The 25,230-nt window shown below is 40.9% G+C and overlaps 2 protein-coding genes across 2 annotated transcripts in view; both read right to left on the bottom strand.

Annotated features, from left to right (window-relative positions):
* agmo (alkylglycerol monooxygenase) overlaps nt 1-8,358 on the bottom strand; it is a 41,411-nt gene extending 33,053 nt beyond the window's left edge. Inside the window, exons 1-3 of the mRNA XM_049026999.1 lie at nt 8,161-8,358; nt 3,071-3,201; nt 2,003-2,154 (exon numbers count right to left, since the gene is read on the bottom strand). Of these exons, the coding sequence (XP_048882956.1) occupies nt 2,003-2,154; nt 3,071-3,201; nt 8,161-8,283 (406 nt within the window). The 5' untranslated portion in view covers nt 8,284-8,358. The remainder of the gene's footprint in view (nt 1-2,002; nt 2,155-3,070; nt 3,202-8,160) is intronic.
* A 2,060-nt stretch (nt 8,359-10,418) lies between these two features.
* Nucleotides 10,419-25,000, bottom strand: meox2a (mesenchyme homeobox 2a). The gene is made up of 3 exons (XM_049027006.1): nt 24,174-25,000; nt 14,488-14,660; nt 10,419-11,328 (listed from the first exon to the last, which is right to left on the bottom strand). The coding sequence occupies exons 1-3, from the start codon at nt 24,670-24,672 to the stop codon at nt 11,110-11,112; spliced, it is 891 nt and encodes a 296-aa protein (XP_048882963.1). The 5' UTR covers nt 24,673-25,000; the 3' UTR covers nt 10,419-11,109.
* Nucleotides 25,001-25,230: the final 230 nt, after the last annotated feature.

Below are 25,230 nucleotides of genomic sequence, written 5' to 3'. Positions count from 1 at the left end.
ACTATCCCTGAGTATCTGGCCAGCTGCACATTATTTCTGCTATTCAAGTTCACTTCTGTCCAGCCACCATAATCCAGTATTACAGTATGTATCAGTATCATTCTAGCATTACCAGGCAGTATTATTTAGTAGACACTGCTTTTAATGTTTAAATATCTTTAATGTTTACTTTGGTTTTGGCCCTCCCTCTATTCATACATTCAAGTAAAAAATATGTGAAAAATATAATTCATTTCCATACTTTTTGTAAAAGCCATGCCTGCAGTTATTAGAAGGAATACGGCAGAACAGCGTTTCAGTTTTTGACATTATAAGCTGGATAAATGGCCTTCAAAACCCCACGTCCAGAGACAACCGTCAGCTCCTAGATGGACGGACGGTAAATTAACTGGCTACTCCCATTCGGCTGACCGCTACGCAAAAACAGCACATTCCCACATTTTTTTGCTAGCATGATGCTAAGGCTGATTTTGGTCAGCTTTGCTTTTTTTTTGGTAAGTCAGTAGCCCCAATTATGCATCTGCACTTGACCTCCCGTCACTAATGCTGTTAAGAGAAAGCAGAAGCTCAAAAGAAGTTGCCCTTTTATTGGAGGTTTAAGGGTCTCTTAAATCATGCCTTCGCTGAGGCGCTGTGTGGCCCTGCGGGGTAAGTGTGTGTGCCCGCGTCGGGAGGGCGGCCGCTTTGAATCCTGGGGGCCTATGAGTACGGCCCCCACCCTCAAAAAGCTTCCTCAGGAGGCCGGATGAATGACGACCCCCCCTGTGCTCTGACCCCTATCGCTGCTTCACTTATATTATATCTGATAACCAAAGAATTCCTATGTACCTGCACTCACTCTCGTACAATTGGTGAATATCATTTTCCAATCCCTTAAGCATTTCACATTAAACACCTGGTGTTTTCCCAAACATAACCTGCAACTAGACAAGACGATACTTTGTAATGAGAGTCACCTGTTTTACTCACCGACACCAAATTTGCCATCATTTATTCACTTTAAGAGCAAGCACAGGACAGGGCAAGAAATTATGTGAATTGTTCAGAAAAATAAAATTATGCTAAAATCCAAAATAGAATTGTCGCTTGAGCGAGTATCTGAACGAATAAGCCTGTACAGTCGCTAGAAATCTGTCAGCAAATTATTAAATAACAAAACTGAATTACTTCTTAACGTGCTTTACAGGGTGAACAGGCGCTGATATTAAAACGGGACACACAGGAGGAAGCTGTTGACTGTCTATATGATTCATGCACTATAGTGAATTAGCAGAAGCTGTAACTGGATTAAGATTTTGAACTGAGAGGATTTCCCCCATTGCCTTCCTGAGGAAGACATTTTTGGGTTTTAGACAGAAGAGGAGTGCATGAATCAACTAATATGTATTGCAAGGGCGGTCAGAGGAAGCAATAATTGTGAAATATTTCACCATAACACAAGTGGCCTCAGCATTTAAAATGAAAACATCACTTGGAAATGAATAGCATCATTTAGTACACATAATCTTCCATTGAATTTGTAATAAATGTAAAATTTGTAAATTATGGCTACGTAGAGATCAGTGCTAAAATGAGGCTGAGGTATCTGGGTAACAGTGACCTGGAGACCACAGGGAGATTTGACTTTGATACAACGCAAAATCAAAGACAAGTGTTGACATTTTTTCTTTGTGTATAAAACTCATAATAATTCTCTCGGGTCTAATAAAAATCGATGACACTGCATACATTTTTTTTGCCTGTTCTGTGTATATTATCAATTCATTAGCGTATTAGTATGATATTAATGGAGAATCACACATGACATCTAAGTACTCTATCTAGAATTTAAAAGCTGCGATGATTTCATGCCCTATGACTCCAGAGATGAAGGTGACCTGACCAGATTCTCCTTGGAACAGGTCACTACATTGGTAACTCCTGACTTGTCCGTGACATTTAGGATAGAAAACAAAACAATTTGAGTAAAAATATGGCGCAGGAAAAATCTTTAATTACAGACCATGGGAGAGACGATGAAGCCAGTAATATCCAAAGTCAACGCCGAGGAAGGCCAACCACCACGTCCAAGGGGAGTCCCATGGAAGCTCCAGCAGTCGATAATTTTCCCACACGTAGATGTAGCAAGATATTTCTAGACCCTTTGCAAAGAGTCTTGGGGGGGGGAAAAAGATCAGCAATTAAGGCTGTGCCCCACTAAACATAAAATCAGATGCATACTGGTAAGTTTTCACAACTAGCAATGTTCTGAAAAAAGTTGCAGGTTTTAAAATAAGCACACTAAAATACAGGTTCCGGAACGAACCCTCATTTTGATATTCTCATCTAAAAGGCTTATTCCGACAACGGCTGGAAACATTTCTGTGGAATATGACATATTAAATATGCTCGAAATATTTTTCTGTCGCAGTTTGGGAGAATTCGCAAGTCACTGTACTACGGATAGCAGTAAACCTTCTGCAACCAAGCTGTAGGTTGGAGATGCTGAGAAAAATACTCTAAAAATACACTAAGAAAACGGTGTATGAAATAAAACCTGTCACAATCTGTAAAATATGTCAAAACCTAAAAACTTTTAGTTTTTAAAAAAAAAAAAACAGTTAATACACAGCACAAAACAGAAATCTCACTAATTAAAAATGCTTCCCACAAACTCATTGTCAACAAGAAAGGAAGCACAAAACCTGCTTTGAAACTCGTTTTCAAATGACTGCTCAGGACTTGTCCTTATTAGAGATATCTTACTGTAACTACGAAATACTGCAGACCACTATGGGCCCAGGTCCTCGTCTGCTGTTTCATATTTAGACCAGTGGGTAACTGAACCAGGACTGTCACACAGCAGGACTTCAAACTCCGCAGGACTGGAATCACTCAACTCTGACTGCTGTTCGAAGTATCAGGCATATTCAGCAATTCATTCATAATTCAGACAAAGTAATCAGGGTGTTTAAGTGCCAGAAGCTGCACATTCAGGGCTGTTGCATCACAGCCTGAATAAAGATCAAATGTTTTTTTTTTTTTTTTTTTTTTAAATGAGATTCTTAGTGTCTGAACTGAAATGACTTACTTTGACAGTCGGGACATAACGCCAGCAGACAAAGAGGTGATTCCATCGTTGACTCTGATGACTAACTTTCCCGTCTTTGCCCAGCCTAGAACCTGCTCCAGGATTATCAACAGCAGGAAACAGGGAGTGGCCTGGACAAAGGAGAAAATATGAGTAAGTCATCATCCAGACGCATGGGATCATAACCATTTCCCTCCGTCACACTAACTACTGCATATATGCCATAGTAGACCCTAGTATTTGATTATAAATAAAAGGAAGATTGAAAATAACTGAGCTTTCTTTCAGAGTGTACCCCAACCTTAAGCCCATCGCTGCATGGGATAGATGCTAGCACCCCCCCCCCCCCCAACTTTGGTCAGAATATGTGATTGGAAGATGGGTGAATGGATTATTTTACTATAGCACATTCGGTCTGAAACTCAATAAAGATCAATTACCAAGCTGCCAGTTAAAAATAATCCCACTGTGATCCTGACCAGGATACGCGGATGGAAGAGGCATGGATGGAAAATACATGTGCTTTGGGTTTGGTGATGTACTTTGGAATCAGTGGTCCTTCAGAAGGGAACAATGTCTTCTAAAGCTATAAGTTTAATGTTTTATTTATTTTGATTTCAACTATGATCCTGACATCAAGTGATCTTGTAAATGCACTGAGCACATAGCATAATGCAGCTGAGAAATGATGCATGCACATTTTTGAAAACAATTTATACCTCTGGATATACCTTTTCAAGAGTAACTCAGTTAAAATCTGAGAATGTTCCATCTGAAGATCTGTAATGGAAAGATTACTTATGCTGACAGGTACTGGAAATGAATGGAAGTATATTGACTGCATAAGTATTCAGATTCCTGAATTCAATATTTGGTGGAAACTCCTTTAGCAGTGACTGCATCTGCAAGTCGGTCTGTACACGTCTCCACCATCGGGGTGGGGTCTTTTCATGGTCATTCTTCAAAACAGATTTCCTTCAGCTCTCTGGGATTTCTTGGGGAGTGCCAATCGACAGCAATTTTCAAGTCTGTCTACACGTTGTCAATATTCAAGCCGAGTACTTAGTCTTTATCAGAGTGAAGTTTGATCTCCAGAGGTTTTTTTTTCCTGATTCTTCACCCCTAACCAAACTCTCCAGTTCATGCTGAGAAGCAAATGTGTAGCACAATCCTGTCACTGGTTCTGGGTAACTCGAGAACCTGCAGCAACTCTCGGTATTTGGAATTTTTTTTTATTGATCTAGAAAAAAACCCATAGCCATAAAACCTTTGTTCTGTAACACCTGATCACTGTACCCATTTCACAGCTGTCAATGAGCTCTTCAGTGACTCCTACCACCAGCTGCCAACCACAGCCCTGTTAATATAGGTAGCTTGACCGCGGCTGAATATAGATGTCAAAATAGGGTGGAAAACTGACAAAGATGACACAAAAATCAAGGGAAAGGCCAGAGCTATGTTGAAATTCTGGACAAAATGGCTTTCAGGGGAAGGAAGAGTAAAGAAAATGTCCCAAATAGCCAAGACTGACATGAATCCTAATGGGAATCTGTGGAAAGACAGGAAAACTGCTTGAAAACATCAGAAAGTTACTACCATGACAGGCGCCAACTGCCGTCTGGCCTTAGCTCTTTGCCCCCTCCTGCCATGACTGAGACCTTGAACATGGCCCCTTCAGACTCAATGTCCCCGGACTTACTTGGCACATGGGAGAAGTTGATCTGGATGTGTGAGCTGAATTCTTCTTGCATTGGAAGCTTAAGCCAGATATTACTAGGAAACCCAAACTGCCCATCTAGGTCCTCCTGGCCTATCTGGCATCTTCTCAATGTAACAAATCCATTCAACCACCAAAGGGCTGATCAGTAGATATCTTTCCCCTTTTACCAAAACACACAGGCTCATATGAGTGGGCACTCTGGTGCCAGGTACACCCATGTGCTTCCTTGTGTTCAAACCTAGTGTTCATTACCAACAATCCATGGCTTGCACAGCAGTCCAATAACAATTCGCCACTCAAGTTTAGATCCAGCATACCATTCCTCCCAATCACATTCCTCGAAATCTCTCCATCATTCTCCACAAGAACATTGTAATCTCCCAGCTGGACCATAGGAGGGACTGCTACCAGCACCTCATCCCTTTACTCTAGGAAGGCTGGGTATTCTAAACTGCTGTTCCATGCATATACACAAACAGCAGCCAATTTTCCCCTCCAGAGCTAGAGGGAACCTCTAGTTCACCAAGAAAATCTCCAGCTGCACGCCTTACAGCCTGGGCATCCTGGCACGACCAAAGGTGATTCACCTTGGGAAACTCCACAGTAGGAGAGTCTCCAGTCCCCGACCAATAGATCTGGTTCCAGAGCTCACACAGTGCATGAAGACATGGTGGATTACATCTATGGGAGATAACGTTCTACATTCCCATGCTTGCCTCCCAGTAGCACTGCTGACCTCAGCTTTCACGTTGTGAGGGTGGAGCCCAAGAGATGACCCCATACAAGCCAGGTTGCATAAGTGGCCTGGCCACAAGGGGCTCATTGGTGAAGATGTTAGAGTTATTTAAATTTTAAGTACTTGTATCAGTAGTGTTACCAGGATGCTATCCTGGGGTGGGCATTTAGGTATGTTGAGTAGGCCCTGAATTGAGGGGTGGGAGTTGCTAACAGTAAAACCTGGAATGCACCAAGCTGATTATTGGCCATTGAACGTCTTCAGGCCGTCAGCGAGAGCTGCTGATTGGCAGTCGCACCGGTGTGGGCGGTGCAGTTCGGACACGGTTGGTCCTTGTTGCCGCTGCTTTGGCTGATTGAGCATGCTGAAGCATCATTGAAGCTAGTTGGAGAAACTGAGTTCTCAGGTTATACTGTATATCAACCACCATCCAAATTATGCATCCCTGGTTGGTGCAAATTTTTGCTGTCAGCCTAGTGCGTACCCAGCTTAAATGGTGTCAGCCTAGTGCGTACCCAGCTTAAATGGTGTCAGCCTAGTGCGTACCCAGCTTAAATGGTGTCAGCCCAGCGGTACAAACTGTTGACTAGGGATGCAGATGATAAATTTGGATGTGGCCACACCTGCCTTGTATATTTCTTATAAAATAATTATTTTACTGTTGCTTAAAGGCTTTTGTAAAAAGTAAAAAGAAATAAATTGTTAATGAGTGTGAAAAATTAAAATAAAAATAATAATAATTTCTAAATTGTCTTATAGTATTTATACCAAACTTTCCCAGCATTGTGTATAAGTTTCATGGCAGCCTGTTTCCCCCAAACAAAAAGGCAAATATTGTGGAAACTGACTGAAATCGTCAAAAGACTCTTGAACGGTTTTGCCTAAATGTTTTTGGACTTAGATCTCGCTGGGAAAATGACAACATTTGTAAAGCAGATGTTTGTGTTTTCCCAAAAGAGTGTAGCTTTAACGGGTTAGGGGTGGCTGCTGCAGACTGAGGGGCTTTCAGTAAGAAAACAGAAGTACAGCTGACTTGCCACATGAAAATCCCAGCTTTCTCACAGCTTCATTCTTTGGGCAATTTGAGAAAATATTTAGAAGCCTGAACCATTTGGAAGCATCTACTAACAAGATAAATAGAGAAGGCAAAATTTAAACACAAAGAATTCTAAAATTCTCTAAGAGACCTTGGATTACAATGTCAAACCCTGATTCATTTTATTGCAAATAATCATTTTGCTATTATTTAAGCCTGAATATCAAACCACAAAAAAAAAAAAATGAAAATCAGCACTTTTATTCCATAATGTATTTTCTCCAATGTATTACATTGTGAAGCACACATATACTATACATCTTACGTTACTAATCAATGACAGTAGATCTGCTGACAGTACATACAAGCATATGCCACATAACATAATCACAATAACAAATAACGTGTCATCCAATCACAGCAGAAGAGCGACTGCACTGGAAAGAGCTGTGGTTAAGTGTTTAAAGAAGCATGTTAAAATGTAAGTTGGTCATTTTAAATGATAAACATGTGTGGAGTTCAAGCAATTAAAAACCAAATGGTAAAATGTGGTAAGTAAAGCGAAGACATATAACTTAGTGCTTTTGGGAGTTTAGGATATTTAAAATATATGATCTTTTTAAAAATCTATTTCACAAAGTACAAATTGCTTAGAATCCGAATAGTCAACCGTACATATGTGACCGCCAGTTTTTACTTAATATCCAATGACATTTTAAATGTGCAAGGAGTACAATATCACACGTTTAGTAATATTTTATAATAACAAACACAATGGGAGATGGTTGGAATTGTTGTCATTTGCATTGTTATTTTTTTCAGGGTAAGCGGACCTTAATTAAATTATAAACATGAAACATGAAATAAATAAATTAAACACGAAACATGAAAATGCAGGCCGAGATTATTTTACTGTATTTATGTTACTATACACATCAAACCTGCGAGCAATACAGGTATACAGTGGTGACAATGTTCGAGGTGAATCTGTCACAAAAAAAATCCCTAGAAATGGCCTAGCGTTAATAAGTTTAGTCCGCATTTTCGGCTTGGCATTACGATCATGCAAATGCCCTCTATTATACATGAGAGCTGCAATCCGCACTGGAAAAACATGAAAGTATTCCAACAAATGACCATAAAATAAGCTTTTTCATGGCCGCGCCTTTAACATGGCCGGCTGCCATCACATTGTATTTCAGGAAGTATCATACTTGCTGAAAGTTAGTATGCTTAGTATAACAATTATAGGTCTACGCTCTTTCTCTATTACCATATTTTTAATTCCGTATTTTTGATTGTTTATAATGCGTTTGAAGTACAGTATATCTTCTATTTTGGGATTCGTGCATTAAATTAACTGTCGGTGGTGTGAATTAAGGGGGCGGGGGGGGGGGGGGGGGTCGGCATTCAGATAACTCTCAGCTGCTGATAGTACAAAACTTTTGCATAAGTTTTGGAACTTGACAAGTTTCCGCGAGCGTAGAGTAAACGGCGCTGCCGCTTTAAAATGCGCGTGCGGGAAGCGCAGGTCGCTGGTTACCGCAGGTCGCCGGTTACCGGGAGTCGCGGAAGCGGAGGGGATCCCCGAAGCTCACCTTGCTGACGTACTCGGGAACTTCTTCCTCGTGCTCGAAAGACGTTTCGTTCGGCGTGAGGAGATAAAACATCGCGCGAAAGTCTTGGGAGGCGGAAAACGCCGCCGCTGCGGGACTCGCCATCGCTGCTGGGATCCGGCACCGCAATGACAGGCTACCCTGAGATTGCACCGCGCTTTAGCCTGCGGGTCAAAGTCAATAAGATAACCGTGGACTCCGTTGTGAGGGTGACTTTTATTCTGCTTGTGTGTGTCTATATTCACTGTTAACCCTGAAACTTACCGCATTGCTGCGCATTGCTTGTTCTATTTGTGAATGAATTTGCCATATCAGAACCCAAACTATATTTTTATATGAACTTTTTACTTTTTTGAGAGTGAAAAACGTAATATCACTGTTAAACGGCGTGCAGTATACAACAGATTAAGCCTCATTTCCCTGCTTATCTGTTCTAATGACACTAAAGCCATAGGTGTTAAAATAGTCATTCAGTGATACTTCAGTTCTTTGAAGTGTCTCGAAAAAGGCCGGTATGTTCCAGTACTGTTGTGATATCCAAAGAAATGTTAGCATTATGGATAAAATACAGGAAATGTAACATTACAGCCTGGTTATTTCTGGATTTACAGAGGTGAGCAGAACACCTGTAGAAATACAGGTTTACAGAGGAACATCAAATGTGTATTTAGCCTCTACAAACATCCGAAAAAAAAAATATATATATATACCGTAATAAAAACATTTTTATTGTTGCAATCCTTCATATTTAAGTAGGCCTAAAAGAAATTATACATCGTGTATTCATGTACTTTCAGAAGGCTAATATTTTAAAAGCCTTCAGATGTAACTGCGGTATTTTGGGCATTGCTTTTGGCTGCAGTCGCAGTGTATGTGTGTTAGATATTACATATACAGCAGCCATGATGATTCACTTGGTCTCTGGGTCTCGTAGCCCATTGTACATTAACCATCAACGCCAATGCGGCTGTTGAGCATTTTTTGGAAAGTCAAACAGGTACTGAAACGCGGCGCTGAAATGTTTCTCGTTTTCCCTGTTGTTTTTGGCTGGACGTGCCGTTACAACAATATTGCCTTCCCTGTAAAAGGAAAGAATCTCCATGATGAATCAAGGTTGAAGGGATCATTCAGCATGAAAAGTAACAAGGCCGAAAACATTGCATTGAAGTATTAAAAACAGCACGGTTTATTGGAGATATAAGCATATTCTTTGGCATCTTTTGGTCTCGTCAGAGAAGCAGAAAAAGGAGGTGATGCTATATGCATGCACACATTTTTTTAGGCATTTGAACACATTACATTTTGCATACTATGCCAGGCAAATCATCTCGAGTTATATTTTGTTTCCATTTGAGGTGTTTTCTGCATGTGAAATATACAAGACCTGTTTTAGAGTTGAATTTTATTAGCAAGATTTAGCTAATAAAATATTGTAAATCATTTCACTTTTATAATCTCTCTGTTAAAATGTTATATCTTTATGAATAACGAATAATGCATAACTCCCTTTTTTCCCTCGATGATCACAGAGACAAGCCAAAAGTGCAACCAAGCATTCTCTGAGATGCTGCCAAGCCGGATGATATAAACACACTTCCAGGAGCATGCTTTCATTTCACAGAAGAAATATTCATTTAATGGCAACAAATTAAGCGTGTGTTATAGTAGCTTTGTTTTCAATCATTCAGTAACAAAAGAGGTTGAGAGCACTCTTAGAAATGAATCCACCTCAGCAAAACCTCTTGTTGCCTTTGTTGAAAGCCATAGAGTAAATACCTGTGAATAGATCTCAAGCCTGAAACAAAAACCCAGAGGTTTAATTTTACGTCCGACTGCAACACAAAAAAAAAAATGTAAATAAAGCAAGAATTGCCAGAAAGCACAGCGATAGAATGGGCACTCGCATTGTTATGGCATAATGGTGACGCCTTACAGTAGAACAAAACGTTTTTTTTTTGCAATAAAATCTGGTCTGTGTGAAACAGGTTGCTTGATATTTTCTGGCCTTTAATGAAAAAGCGCATTTTCCATTCATCCCATGGACATGAGTATCGCATTCTCCACGTACAACCCAAATATTCACATGCACATAAAAGTTAAGGTCTGGAAAGAAGGGGTAGTGCATTTAGTGGAGGTATAGTTTTATTTAATCAATAAGACATTTAGTTTGCATCATTTTGTTCAGTTTAGTTTGAAAAAAGTGTCATTAAGGCAGTAAAGACACTGTCAATTCCACCAACTTACAAGCAAAGTTTATTACGGCAAGCAGTATACTGTTGATAGAAAACCATTAGAATGAATGAAGGTAATAAAAATACTGATAATTATTTACAGATTTTATATATATATGTATATATATATATATATGTACATATATATGCTGAACAAAATAATTATTTGCACAACCTGCACATCTGATTTGATCATAATTCGATTTAATCGTAACTTTCAGCACATACAGTAGAAACTGATACAGGAGAGAAATCAACAGTGCAAAACCTTAGCTAACCCCTGCCTGTTCTTTCTGGTGGACATACAGTGGAATGTTCACAACACAAAGGCCTTATCGGAACTGTCCATATTTATAACAAAACAAAAAAACTTGGAACTTTTATCAGGACACTGAGTTGCATGTTGCTGTTCTAACTGCTGTCATTAGTAAATCATATCCTTTAAATATGTTTAGTTACATTTTCCCTTTCGCTTGCTTATTTTGTTTCCCAAAATTTGCTTTTGTTTAAAGGGTGACAAAAAAATGTCCTTATACTTTCTCGTAAAACGTGTCCGTACTTGTGTGGATTTAATCATCAATTACTTAAAAAAAATCCTTTAAAAATCAATTATGAAAAAAAAATAGCGTCCCGTGGAAGACACATCCTTTCCTGAGTGATGAGGCCGGGCCAGTGGCAAGGGGGTGTGGCCTGTGGCACATCATAAGTGAGCGTGCTCAGTGCTCTGATCGCTGTCACGACTGTCCTCATTCGCCAGGGAGTCTGCCGAGTGGTGGAGCCCCGCGATGCCGGAGAACTCGGCTGGCAGTAGTGTCCCCTTTTTCACGTTCACCAGTTCCTTCTCCCGTGCCACTGCCCCTTGCTGTCCCCCTTTCACACGCTTCCACTTCATCCGCCTGTTTTGAAACCAGACCTTCACCTGTAGAGGAAGGTAAAGCTATGAGCCACACACACTGGAACAAGCGGCGTGTTTCTGTAGCTGCCAAAAAGGAAGAGTACGGAGTTTGTGAGCAAACAAATACTCATGAATAAATCTACTACTATGAATAAATCATCCATCCATCCATCCTTCCATCTTCTGTAACTAATTGTTCTGTTCAGGGTTGCAGGGGGTTCAGAACCTAACCCAGAGGCTACAGGTGCAAGGCAGGGAGCAACCCGGGATGAGGCACCAAGCCATCACAGACCAGTCACTCACAGACCAGTCACTCACAGACCAGTCTCTCACACACCAGTCACTCACAGACCAGTCTCTCACAGACCAGTCACTCACAGACCAGTCTCTCACAGACCAGTCACTCACAGACCAGTCTCTCACAGACCAGTCACTCACACACCAGTCACTCACACACCAGTCACTCACAGACCAGTCTCTCACAGACCAGTCTCTCACACACCAGTCACTCACAGACCAGTCTCTCACAGACCAGTCACTCACACACCAGTCACTCACAGACCAGTCTCTCACAGACCAGTCACTCACACACCAGTCACTCACAGACCAGTCACTCACAGATCAGTCACTCACAGACCAGTCTCTCACACACCAGTCACTCACAGACCAGTCTCTCACAGACCAGTCACTCACACACCAGTCACTCACAGACCAGTCTCTCACAGACCAGTCACTCACAGACCAGTCTCTCACAGACCAGTCACTCACAGACCAGTCTCTCACAGATCAGTCTCTCACACACCAGTCACTCACACACCAGTCACTCACACATGTGCCATTGAATGGCACGGTGGCACCATGGTTAGCACTGCTGCCTCACACCCCTGGGACCAGCGTTTGAGTTTCCACCCTGGCTACGTGTGTGTGGAATCCGCATGTTTTCCCTGTGTGATCATGGGTGAAAACATGCACGTCACGTACACTCCACAGGCAAACATGGAGGGCGGGATTTAAGCCCCTCGACTCTGAAAGGTGTGATACATCAACCCTGTCCGCTGGACCACCACTGCACCATCTCATTACAATCATGTAGATGTAAAATACATCTCAGCATCCCTTTCCTGGGCTTGTTACATCACCCACAGGAAATGCGTCATGTCAAAAATAAAGCGATGATTTAAAACATACTGTAGCGTAACAAAAATAGTCCTTATCTGCAAATGGAAAGTTTTGTGTTCTTTGAGTCAGTCTAGAACTTTAGGGTCTTAATGATTGTAATGTTTGCCTTAAGTGGCTACTTCTATATTAGCAATTATGTGCTGATGTATCAGTCACATCTGCTCCTGGACATCAATCTCCTTCTGGTTTCCCTTACTCAACAAGTTGGCCAGTATTTACGTCTCTCAGAGTGATGATTAAGCTGTTGCTTAAAACGGTAGGGCCAGCCATGGGAGAAGACACAGCGAGGGGGACATCTCTGGTTTTATTTTAGGGGTCGTCACGCTGAGGCTGCTAGTCACATGGCCTGGGAGATGGTTAACAGTGCAAACGTTTGTGTTGGGTTTTGGCAGTGCCCGTCAGGCCACTGACTGCATGAGATTCTCCAGTGACGGGTTGGAAGTTGAAGAGGATTCACAAAAAAAATCATATAATGGCAAATGGAAAAACAGTAGAGTAATTACTCTATTTAACACTCAGCTGGGGCCAATGGCTGCTAATGTGTGATTGGAAAACATACTGTACTCCTTTGCAAAAGTGCTAATACTGGATTAAATAAAAATGAATAGATTATTGTGGAACTGCAATGAAGTGATTTGACTGCAGCATGTATAATATTACATTATTACAAATTATGTAAACTGTTTAAAACCGTTTACATAAAGGATGTTAAAATAGATAAAGCTTTTAAGTTTCCATATTTATTCTCAGTCTAATAAGAAGCGACCTGAGACATATTTTGTTAAATTCACTTATGCAAGGAAAGTTTTAATTACATCCTGGTGATGGTATAATTAAATTATTGTTTATAGCTATAGTGATTTTCATTTTTAGATTTAAATTTTTAAATTATATATTTATACAGGAATATATTTGTCGGTATGTGTTTAAATAAATATATTCTGTGATCAAGAATAAAACCGTCAGCAAAGACCTTAAACTCATATGCAAAATTCCAAAACATTCTGAAATAGCTATCAATAACAACTGATCAATAAATGTAATATATTTTAAATAAATTAGAAATATTCACATTCCTGATGTATTGGGTTTAATGCTTTGGACACATCACTACAATTGTCATCAAGAATAATGGAAGCTGATCTCTGTGAACCTCACTTTGCATGGTGGATGTGATCGAGGTGAATTGTATTCCTACAATTTGCATGACGCTGAGAAAAAGACAGTTATTGCTTTTAAATATTTTAGAGGATATTTAAATCTTTAGTCAGTTCTATTTATATGGACAATCTTTGGTTACATTTCCACATGGAGTGTAAATGGTAGCGGCAGACTTGGTATCGATAATTTGACGTATTTGGAATTTCTTAAACTTTAAGTTTGTGGGGATTTGAGACGTCTTACTAGATTTTATTACCTGAATGTGATGGTTTTTACAGCTTGTAGTTTCTGATGTATTGTTGACTGTAATATTGGGGATTTACTTGGCATGTTGCAACATATAAATTTAAATATGCTTGGGAAGTTGTTTTTAAAAACGGAGGGGGAGTTTGCAGGCTGAAACGTCCTTCTGAACAGTACTTCCCTCTCCTTTTTCCATTACTTACTTATTACCTAGCTGAAGGGATACTTGGGCCATCTGGCCCCCAGAAGTAACCCTCCGAGATGACAGCTGGGGTTCACACCAAAAATCCGTGGCTAAAATGAGGGTCTTACTGTGTTGCACTTACATGACTGTGTCATTCTTATCCTTTTGTTCTCCTGATTACCACTTTATGCTGGCATTGCTCCAGATATAACATCCAGGCTTTTTCAGACTTTGTCTTCATTTATTCTCTAGAACATTATTAGCACGGCAGTCTTGCGTAAACTTATTTTTATTTATTTAAACTGAATAAGCTGATTGGATAATACAGTCATACGGAACATCCTACAGTTCACCTTACATTTTTATGGCAACTGAACAAGGTGTAAGGCCTTGCGAATATAAAACGGCTATCATACTTGTCTTTCCGTGAGGTCAAGGTTCACCGCTATTTCATAGCGCCGCAGCCTTGTCAGATAGTTGTGATGGGCGAACTCCGCCTCCAGTTCCCGGATCTGCTCCTTGGTGAACGCCGTCCTCTCCTTCCTGGGCTTGCCGCTCATGTCTGACTTACAGCTGCCGTCCTGGGAATCTGAAAGGAAAAGCGAAGCTTTCTGCACGCCCGTGAAGAACTCGAGGAAGAGAAAACACGGAGCAAATTGGTCTACAGACAAACAAATGCATGTGTTACATGCAAATAAATAGAAAGTGTGTAAGGATTCAGGTAAGGAAAACGATTAGGCCATAGTTTTAACATACAGCTATTGTTTATGTCCTTTCATTCACTGTGCAGCTTGCTGGGGGGTGGGGGGGCATACTCCTGAATCTGGCAACAGTTCAGTCACTGGGTTTCAACACTTTCCAATGTGGAGTTAATTTGTCTCACTGTTAATGGAATCAACTTCTTTTGCGATTTTAACACTAGATTTACCGAGTTTTTATTCTCTGCTGAGAGTCCCAAGGTGTTTGTCACCCCTGCTGTGATTTTCGCAGGTCTTCAGCCCCATCCTCCTCCTGCTTTTGTTGTGCAAACACACCCATTACCTGTGAGGCCTGGCGCATTTGCATTTTTTACTCAGAGTAGCTCAAATCCAAGGCAGGCTAAACCTCTGTGTGTGACATGGAAACCTTCACAAAAGTCTGCCATATCTATACCAAATATCCCACACGCTGACTGACAAAGACGCACATTCACAAAATATATGGAAGCACAAGTCTGTGTTATTTATAAAACAAATTGAGTGAAAATAGAATGAAAAGTTGCTAATAGAATGAAATGAATAAAATGAAAACATGCTAACACTTCAGTCTCCAATGCATGTTTGTATATAAATGTCATAAGCTGAGTGAAGTCATGGTCCATGGTTTTTGACATGCTCATACACATACAGAATAAAATGTCATTTCATTTTCATTGGCCATCACTGAATTATAACACCAAAAGTGAATTTTGTTTTTGTGTGATCTCTCCAGCTTTGCATGTTTGGCTGTTCATGTAAAAATTGATGTATCCGTGCCTCAGTTCCAGGTTCATCTCTTCGTCATCTTTCTGCCTTTTGTCTCAGTGGTTACTGTCCCACACAGTCTGTCTATCTTTCAAAGTCTGTGTTTGCAGCGTTTGAAAACCCAGTGACCATCATCCCTGTATTTGGCAATGGAGTTCCTTGGCTAGAAGAATCGGAAACAATCTTCTTTTTCCTTTCCACCCTGTAGATGCTTTGTACAGAACGTAGGCATTCACCGCCACCAAGTCCAGCATGTTGTAAAACACAGCTACTGGCCACTTGCTTGTTGCTGCTCGTACTGAATACATGCGCGCCATTCTAAACACTGACGTGGAGAATTCCTCTCCCTGTACAGTGTCCTTTGCCAATGGAGGAAGTTCACGGCAAACGTTATTCACCATGCCCAGTAAAGTGAAGCAGTCTGTGTGACAGTGACAGTGAGGTGAAGAAATTGTCCATTGTGACATTTCTCCCGTCATCCAGAAATGACTCCATCAGACTCATGACCACGTTCTCTGCCAGCCTTCACCAAGAACTGTGCTGAAAGTTTCACTCCAGGAGAACACATGAACATAGATGTACAGCTGTTCTCGACCAAGGTTCATTGTCCATGCAGTATATTTACATTTACATTTACAGGATTTGGCAGACGCCCTTAGCCAGAGCGACTTACATAAGTGCTTTGAGACTCTGCAATGAATTTCCGATGTTAGCTCAATAAGGACCCCAGCTACGAATACTATCTCTGAGAACGCCATTGAGTAGTGCAGAATTTTTATTTTATTTAATTTTTTTAAAACACACACCAGAAAAAGAGTCGAGTAAGAATATAGAAGTTCTACGTCAGGTATTTCTGAAAAAGAAAAGTTTTGAGTCGTCGCTTGAAGACATTCAAGGATTCAGCTGTTCGGACATCTAGGGGGAGTTCATTCCATCAATTAGGTGCCAGGACAGAGAAGAGCCGAGATGCGTGTCTTCCTTGTGCCTTGAGGGGAGGTGGGACCAGTCGAGCAGTGCTGGAGGATCGGAGAGATCGTGGTGCAGAGCGGGGTGTGATGAGGTCCTTTAGGTAGGATGGTGCCAGAGAATTTTTGGCTTTGTATGCGAGCATCAGTGTTTTGAATCTGATGCGTGCAGCTACAGGAAGCCAGTGGAGGGAGCGCAGCAAAGGAGTGGTGTGGGAGAACTTGGGAAGGATGAAAACAAGACGAGCAGCTGCATTCTGAATCAGTTGGAGGGGACGGATGGCGCTCAGTGGTAAACCCGCTAGAAGCGAGTTGCAGTAGTCAAGGCGTGAGATGACGAGGGACTGGACGAGTATCTGGGTAGCCTGGGTGGAAAGAAATGGACGTATCCTCCTGATGTTAAAGAGGAGAAACCGACAAGAGCGAGAAAGACTGGCGATATGTGAGGAAAATGACAACCGATCATCTATGGTAACTCCAAGGTTTCTAGCAGAAACCGAAGGACGGATCAGGGAGTTGTCAAAGGAGATCGCAAGGTCCTGGAGGGGGGATGAGTCAGCCGGGATGTAAAGCAACTCAGTTTTACTAGTTTTGAGTTTTAGCTGGTGAGTGGTCATCCAAGATGAGATGTCTGCCAAGCATGTAGAGATCTTAGTGGAGACATGAGTGTCTGAGGGAGGGAAGGAGAGGATGAGTTGAGTGTCATCGGCATAGCAGTGGTAGGAGAAGCCATGTGAGGATATAACTTCGCCAAGAGATTTAGTGTAGAGGGAGAATAGGAGAGGGCCAAGAACCGAGCCCTGAGGGACACCGGTGGAAAGACAACGTGGAGTAGATGTGGATCCATTCCATGTCACTTGGTATATCGCATCCAAGCCGGACAAATTTGGGATCAAGTTCTGGATGGCCACGGATTTGGAGACCAAATACGTCTGCAACGTGTCCCCTAACTTGGGAAAGGACCCCAGTCACCAGAAAAGGGAGAGGCTGGCAGAGAACATGGTCATGAGTCTGATGGAGCCATTTCTGGATGACGGGAGAAATGTCACAACGGACAATTTCTTCACCTCACTGGCACTGTCACACAGACTGCTTCAGCGCAAAACAACACTACTGAGCACAGGGAATAAAGTTTGGTATGAACTTCCTCCAATTTCAAAGGACACTGCACAGCAAGAGGAATTCTCCGCGTCAGTGCTTAGAAGTGGCAGTGTCTCCTTGACAATTTATGCACCTAAAAAAACAAGATTGTGTGTGTTCTGAGTTCCTTGGACCAAGATGTGGCGATCTGTGAAGGCAGAAAGAGGAAACCCAACACGATAACAGACTATAACCACATGAAGGTATGTGAATGTGTGTATAATTTTACATCAGTGCTACAATGTTTTCTGATATGTACTATACAGGCCTATATAGAAAGAAGGTAGAAAAAAAGCAAATACACTCATGACTCTCTCTCTCTCTGCTGTTATAGTGTGGTGTAAATGTGTTGGACCAAATGGCGCGCATGTATTCCGTAAGAGCAGCAACATGCAGGTGGCCAGTAGCTGTATTTTACAACATGCTGGACCTGGTGGTGGCAAATTCCTACGTTCTGTACAAGGCATGTACAGGGTGGGAAGGCAAAAGAAGATTATTTTTGAGTCATCTAGCCAAGGAACTCCATTGCCAATTTATGCCACAAAAGGCTATGGGGACAGAGGAAGGCTGCTGCTGTGCCAGGACTTGTATGGACAACTCAGTGTCAGGTACAGGAGAACTGCAACAGAAACCGCAGCAGGTTTACCAGTGCAAAGTGTTACAAATTCACTTGCGCCAAATGCAGGGATGATGGTCACTGGGTCTGCAAACACTGCAAAGTTTGAAACACTAAATTTTTTTTATAAATAAAACAGACTTGTGCTTCCATATATTTTGTGAATGTGTGTCTTTCATATTTGCAGGTCAGTCAGCATGTGGGATATTTGGTATAGATATGGCAGACTTTTGTGAAGGTTTCCATGTCACACACAGAGGTTTAGCCTGCCTTGGATTTTAGCTGCTCTGAGTAAAAAAATGCAAATGTGCCAGGCCTCACAGGTAATGGGTGTGTTTGCACAACAAAAGCAGGAGGACAATGGCCCAAGAAACTCTCAGCAGGGATGCTAGTAGGTGTTAGGCCCAGGGAATTTACGCAAATTTGCGTAGATTTGGCAGTTCTAGTGTTAATATGGAACAAAGCAGCTTTATGGGATGTATAAAAATATGTTTCCTTCTTTTATTTACCTCAGGCTTTTATAATGTGTCTCCCTTTATGATCACGAGCTTGCCAATTAGCGCTTAGTTACAGTGTTTTTTTGTAATTACTTCGCTTCTTACACTTGTGTCCAGCCGTCCCGCCAAACCCTAACCCCGCCGCCTCATTTCTGAATGCTCTCTAAATGAAACGGACCTTTTTCCCAGTAAGTGAGAAGTGTAGCACACAAGAAAGTCTTTAACTTGCCAAAGAGCAAGTTCCACATCACCCCCTCCGCACGCCATAATGTTGAGACCATAACAGGGATCTGCAACCTGCTCACACAAGCATGTTCGTGGCGAGACTCATTTTGTGTCCATGGCGAAATGTTTCCATTGAGAAAAAAAAACCCATTGTATGTAAGCTACATTTTTAAATAAACGTTTGTGGTAAAAATTGTATTTTGATTGAAATGGTCCGTGGATTAGAGGCATCCATTATTTTATTTTATTTTACTTTTTTTTTTTATTCTTAACAAAATGTACAAGAGTATTGCATTCAAACCATGGAACATCCCAAAAAAGACAAAAAAATAAGTCATAGTCCAGTAAGAAAATACTATTATTATATTACCAATAACATAATTATAGCTACGGCAGTATGCGTATGTGTGTGCTGTTGTTCAGTATTTCCTTATGCACCATATACTTCTATTAGGAGCCTTTGTGTTGCTATTGTACCGATTAGCTTAGTGTAGCAAATACTGAAGGCCAGATAGTGTCTGCTAATCCGACTGGCAATGCGAAGATAAACTATTATGGTAAAGCTTGCCAACCAAGGAAATGCCTCAGTACATCCGGGAGGGGAAGAAAGACCGAATCAGAGTAAATGTGTGTTTTAATAATCCAATAAAACAGCAATTGTGGATTTTCATTTTTAGGCTCAGCTGCAAATAACATGATAGCTGATTGGATGCAGCTTTTTTTTACATTACAGTTTTTCCCCCCAAAAATGTACAGCATGTGATTTACTGAAATTGTTATTTAGGAGTATACATGCCATTTTATACCACTTTATGTTTGTAAATGTATCATAATATGCTTTTGTCAGAAAAGTTTGCATCTATAATATTCAGTTACAATTAAAAAGACAAATGCATGAAAGATGGTGTAATTTGGCTGCTGTGTGCCTTTAACATTCGTTGCCTTTTTTGGATGCTATTGCATTTACAGTATATTCATCGATGCTCTTTATTATTATGTAAATTCAACTGGACAGAATTACGACAGAGATATAGGGCCACTATTAATAAAAATAAAATATATAAAACCTTGAGAATAAAGTCATAACTTTCAAGAATGAAGCTGTAAATTGCAAGGATAAAGTCATAATGATTCGAGAATAAAGTGCTAAAGCTTCGAGATAAAAGTTCTTTTTTTTAAATAAATCCAAAGGCTGCATCCAAATAAATCGCTACTTATATCTTGTAACTTTATTACTTTATTCTCAAATTATTATGACTTGATTCTTGCACATTTTCTCGAAAGTAATGATTTTTTTCTCATAACTTTGACTTTAATCTCGAATTATGACTTACTTCTCAAGGTTTTTATTAAACTCTCTCTGTATTCTAATACAGAGAAATTTGAATATGGAGACATGGATATAACTGAGAAGTAAAATAATTAAGACTGGAGGAGTGGTCTATCTACAGAGGATAGCTACAGAGGACGTATAAGTGCCAAAGAACGCCTTGGTAGCTTATCACACAGTGTCAATTCCGTTATTTTGCCGTACCCTTCATAACAGAGCAGCCGTACATTTACATAGAGTGCAGCAGCAAAGTAAAAAAAAAAAAAAAATGCTTAAAATGAGACGCAATTTTCAGACTCGGAAACAATTCAATTACCGTATTAATGTGTAATTTTGATGTTTATGAGAAGCTCTTGTTCCTACTTCACACCTCATTGCAAATGGCCCTCAGTCATTAACCCTATATCCTTCCTTATTTACTTTACAGCGAAAGCCAGCTCAAACCTGGCTCCGTTTTTGTTTCATGATTAAAACAAGCCTATAATTTTATTTACTCTCTGGTAAACACTGCTATTAGGTAAAAAAAAAAGAAAAGAAAGAAAAAAGAAAGTAAGAAAGAAAGAAAGAAAGAACAGACGCAGCTGCTTGAAGGCAAAGTGACATAAATAAAGCAGTCCACAGTTTTACAGCATAGCCACTAGACCACAGCAATTAGGTCTCTGGTGTGACTTTCATCTCTCTACAAAAAGAAGGCATGTGGAAAAGGCCGAACGATTCTTCAAGGTCACGATTGCTAAATGGATAAGCGCAGTCCGATTTGCTCCTAAACAACACCCTAGCTACAGCAGTAGGGCTGCAATAAATCATAAGGCTTAGTTAATACTGCTAATGGGTCGCAAACACCCAAGAAGCCCCACAAAAATGACGCTAAGCTTTGGTTTTGCAATCTATACGTGGCTGGGTGTTTCCGCTGCCTTCAGTAACGGGTGAACATGATTAGCATCGCTCACGCGACGAGCCAAATTAGTACCAATAACATACGGCAAGTGTGACATTGCGACTGCATGGCTTTCGCATGGAAGGCATGAGAGCTGATGGAGGTCTCTTGTATAACCCAGCAGGATACAAGATTTTACCTGAAATGCTAAAGGGGGAAACCGCTTATGAGCTCTGAAGTATGAATGCGTCGCTCGTTAACATTTAAACTGAAAACCTAAAAAGCCTAGGCTTACTCTGAGATGTTTGAACACAGTTGAGTCTCTGCACATTATACAATTGCTGTAATGTCGGCAAAGTATTGGACCTTCCATCAAAAAATAAATGGACCAGGTGCAAACAATGGCACCCTTAGCTCAGCGGGTTGAAATACTTCCTTTGCAGTTTCTAATGTGAAACAGGTTTTAAAGGGTAGTGGTACATTGGTCTTCTCAGTAACTTTTAAGGTAAGGGTAATCTCTTAGGGGTGATAATCAACGGCAATTACGTTTATGAGGTTAGGGAAAGCAAAACAAACATTTTAAATTAAATCAAAAAAGCTATTCTGGTGCCATAAATTTGTACAAATCAACTTATTTTAATTTATAACATGAAATAATACAAGGTTTCGTTTGGGTTTCGAATTCCAGCAAATGAAACCATTCGCTTTCAGTGAGCTCATCACATTATTTGGACAAGTGACTACACCCGCTAGCTAACCATATTCAGTAATAAGAATGATTAGTGACAGCATGAAGGGAAAATAATAAAGACTGTGCTCTGGCAGCTGTAACCAAAGAGCTCTAGAGTTCAAGTGTTGTGTTACGCATTCTTTAAGTATGGAGAATTTATATAAATTTGAAGGACACTTACAATTCACCACAGCCATAGAACATCTAACGTTATAAACCATGCCAAATGTAAACACATTTCATTTATGCTTTAAATGTTTTTAAAACTATGGTATAAGTGCTGTGCTTGATGCTTATCTTTTACTTTTATTCATACTCTTAGGAGGCCTGTATTACATGGGCATTCAAGAAAATGAAAAGAACGCTGGTAGCACTGATGTCGTGTAGCCTAGGCTAAAGTATAATCCACTGCGGAAGGATTTCCTTTCTATTTTAACAAGTGGCGTGCAGATTTCACTTTGTGTACCGTGCTAGTCGGTGGTTTATTGCACGCTTGAATGAATTACAGAATATAGAAGTATGTAATTAAAGCTGTACGTCTTACATTCATTCTCCAAAAGAAAGAAAACAACAGCACGTAGTAAAGATAACTGCGTTTACGATAGTAGCTCGTAGTACATAATGTCGTGCAATATTTTTATTGTTAATCAGTATTTTTATTTGACAACTAGGTGTCTGTGTGTGTTTGTGTCTGTGTGTATGTGTGTGTGTGTGTGTATGTGTGATACAAAATTATACATGTGTCTCTGAAAAGGTATCTACCCTGAAAGAGTTATACGAATACTGATCTAGTTTAAAGTGTCAGATTGTTAGCTATGTGAATTACTGCAGTGCTTCAAAAATTGCTTTACGCATGATGGACGCCGATCACTGTGGGTTTTACTGCAATGGATTAGTTTACAGTCTTAAATCTCAAAGGAAAATGGTGAAAACTGTGAGGTGGAACTCTGTACAGCTACTTGAATGTAACACGCAACTGGGTTTTTAAGCAGCCGGAGGAGAGCAGGCTGCGGCCTCACGACTTGTGCTGAATATACTTGGGGTAGAAGTGTGATACACAGACGGACCTAAAATTATTTTACTCTCTCCGTGTGGGAGCCGAACTGCTCACATTTTACATCGCAGAACCAAAAAAAAAAAACATAAAAAATTTACGGCCATTTTTTTCAACAATACTTTCTTCACACCCAATTAATTTAAGAAAATTGTCAATTATTATAGTCTCTTATTATTCAGAAAAATACACCGAAACTTGAGGAATGCAGGTATGTATTTCCACATTCATTTATTAGATTGAGGATTCAGCGACATATTTTTAATGTACATCATAAGTATGTAGCAGCACGGTCAACATACCAACATGGTGTCTTTAAATGATCATGTCAACGTTTATCAGAAGGTTTAGTTTTGGTGCTATTTCAATGCATTTTTACTGGTTATGGAAATTAATTTTAAAGCTCACTGTTTAATTAAACATCGTGACATATCTAAACATATAAAACCTCATATTAGTGACTGAAATCTATGTGGCTTATTATATACTGCATATAACAGACAATATATAATAAGGTTATTTATTTGTCTTACTTTCTGATACTCGTTATTGTCTTTTTAACAGGTTGTTAATCAAGGGTCAGGTTAACTTATCATAAAAAAGTCACGCTATAAATTTTACATTTAATTATGTCATACAGAAAACTGTTTGGCCTTTAATGTGTTTCAGAATTACATATTTTATCAAATAAAGCTTAATCTTTTGTTGAAGTTTTACATTAATTTTTGAAAGAGCATGAATATACTCAAAAATATTTTTTAGAAAGTAGTATTTTTTATTTATAGATAATTTATGAACAATGACATTTTCCATATTAGCCGCCTGACCTAAAACGTATGTACAGTGTGAACATTTAAAAATATCTAAACTGAAATATATATATATATATATATATATATACACACACATGCACGCTAATATATATATAATATATTATATATATATATATATACACATATAAATAAAGGCTTTTATGATTAGTTAACAGACATGTGTTCCCTGCAGAAGATGTGACTGTGCAGTTTGAAACGCAATTTTGCAAGTGTGTCAAATAACGCAGCAGCTGTTAATATTTTTTGCCACCGTCTTCGTCTCCATGTGTTTACAAACAAAACAGCGGGAGCAGGTTGGGGCTGGGGGAGCGGGGGCGATTGTCCCGGTCTTACCTGTGTTGTCACCTTTCCTCTTGCTGTTCCGCTTCTCCGCCTCATCGGGGGACAGCGTTTGTCGTCCGAAGTCCCCAGGTACGCAGGAAGCCCCTGTCGGAGCGCCGCTGCCTAAACTCGGCGTGGTGGCACACAAGTTGGGACCACTGGGGCCCAGCTCTGGGGGTGCGGTACTGTGAGGAGGGAGGCAGAGGCTGTGTCGAGGGTTGGTGGGCGCAGAGGAGGGCATCTGCGGAATGTGCCAGCTGGACTGCGGCTGCTGCGGCTGCGGAGGGTGATGCTGCAGCCCCGGGTGGCTGCGGTGGTGTGGCCCGCCGAACAGCCCCTCGTCGCCCGGGTAACCGCCAACGACGCACGAGGGCGAGGAGCCCGACAGGTCAGGGTAGGAGACATGGTCTGATCGCCCGTGCAGGGCCAGCGGGGACTGCGAGAACGCGGGGTGCAGGGCCTGCGCGGAAGCGTGGGGGCTGCGCAGGCAGCCGAAGAGCGTGTGATCCATCGCATGCAAAGAGAGCCTCGAGATGACCAAAAGTCAAGGCGAGAAGTGCAAAGAAAAAGGCAAGCAGCCGAAGATCCAAATAAAAGGGGCGCTCACAAGTCTTGCCTCTTCTGCAGCCGCCTCTCCACTTTTTCCACGCAAAAGAAGGCTAAATGACAGCAGAACTTCGCCGCGGTGTTGAAAGGGAGCGCGCGAGATAATCCCAAGCATACGGACAGTTGCCAGGCTGCACTGGGTAAACAGTGAACCCGAGATAAGCCACTGAAGAGATTCTCAGATGACAGGAGCCCGGAGCCAGTGGACGGGGAAGGTGGTTCCAAGGAACTGCTCTGAGGGGGGGGCCGGCGAGGGGGGATGTTATAAATAGGGTGTAACGTGAGAGGGAGGCTGGGTCACAGAGTCTGCACTACTGACCACATGCAAACGACGGCCCTTGGAAAAGCAGAGCACAATAAATCTAAGCCATTAAAATGGCCCATGCTTCAGGATAGCCTGCCATTTATTTTGGACTTGAGCTCTCTGACCTCCTGTGGCACCTTTTTTTTCCCTTAAAAACAC

The sequence above is a fragment of the Brienomyrus brachyistius genome, chromosome 9 (genome assembly GCF_023856365.1).
Source record: "Brienomyrus brachyistius isolate T26 chromosome 9, BBRACH_0.4, whole genome shotgun sequence".
Classification (NCBI taxonomy): domain Eukaryota; kingdom Metazoa; phylum Chordata; class Actinopteri; order Osteoglossiformes; family Mormyridae; genus Brienomyrus; species Brienomyrus brachyistius.
Note: the sequence above shows the minus strand (reverse complement) of the source record. Positions and strands in the feature narration are given on the sequence as shown.

Excerpts from the sequence above, each read along its gene's own strand:
- meox2a (XM_049027006.1), bottom strand. The coding sequence starts at position 24,672 with ATGGATCACACGCTCTTCGGCTGCCTGCGCAGCCCCCACGCTTCCGCG. Across the intron at positions 14,661-24,173 it reads GAGGAAAGGTGACAACACAG|ATTCCCAGGACGGCAGCTGT; the intron begins GTAAGACCGGGA and ends TTTTCCTTTCAG. Across the intron at positions 11,329-14,487 it reads TTGACCTCACGGAAAGACAA|GTGAAGGTCTGGTTTCAAAA; the intron begins GTATGATAGCCG and ends CTTCCTCTACAG.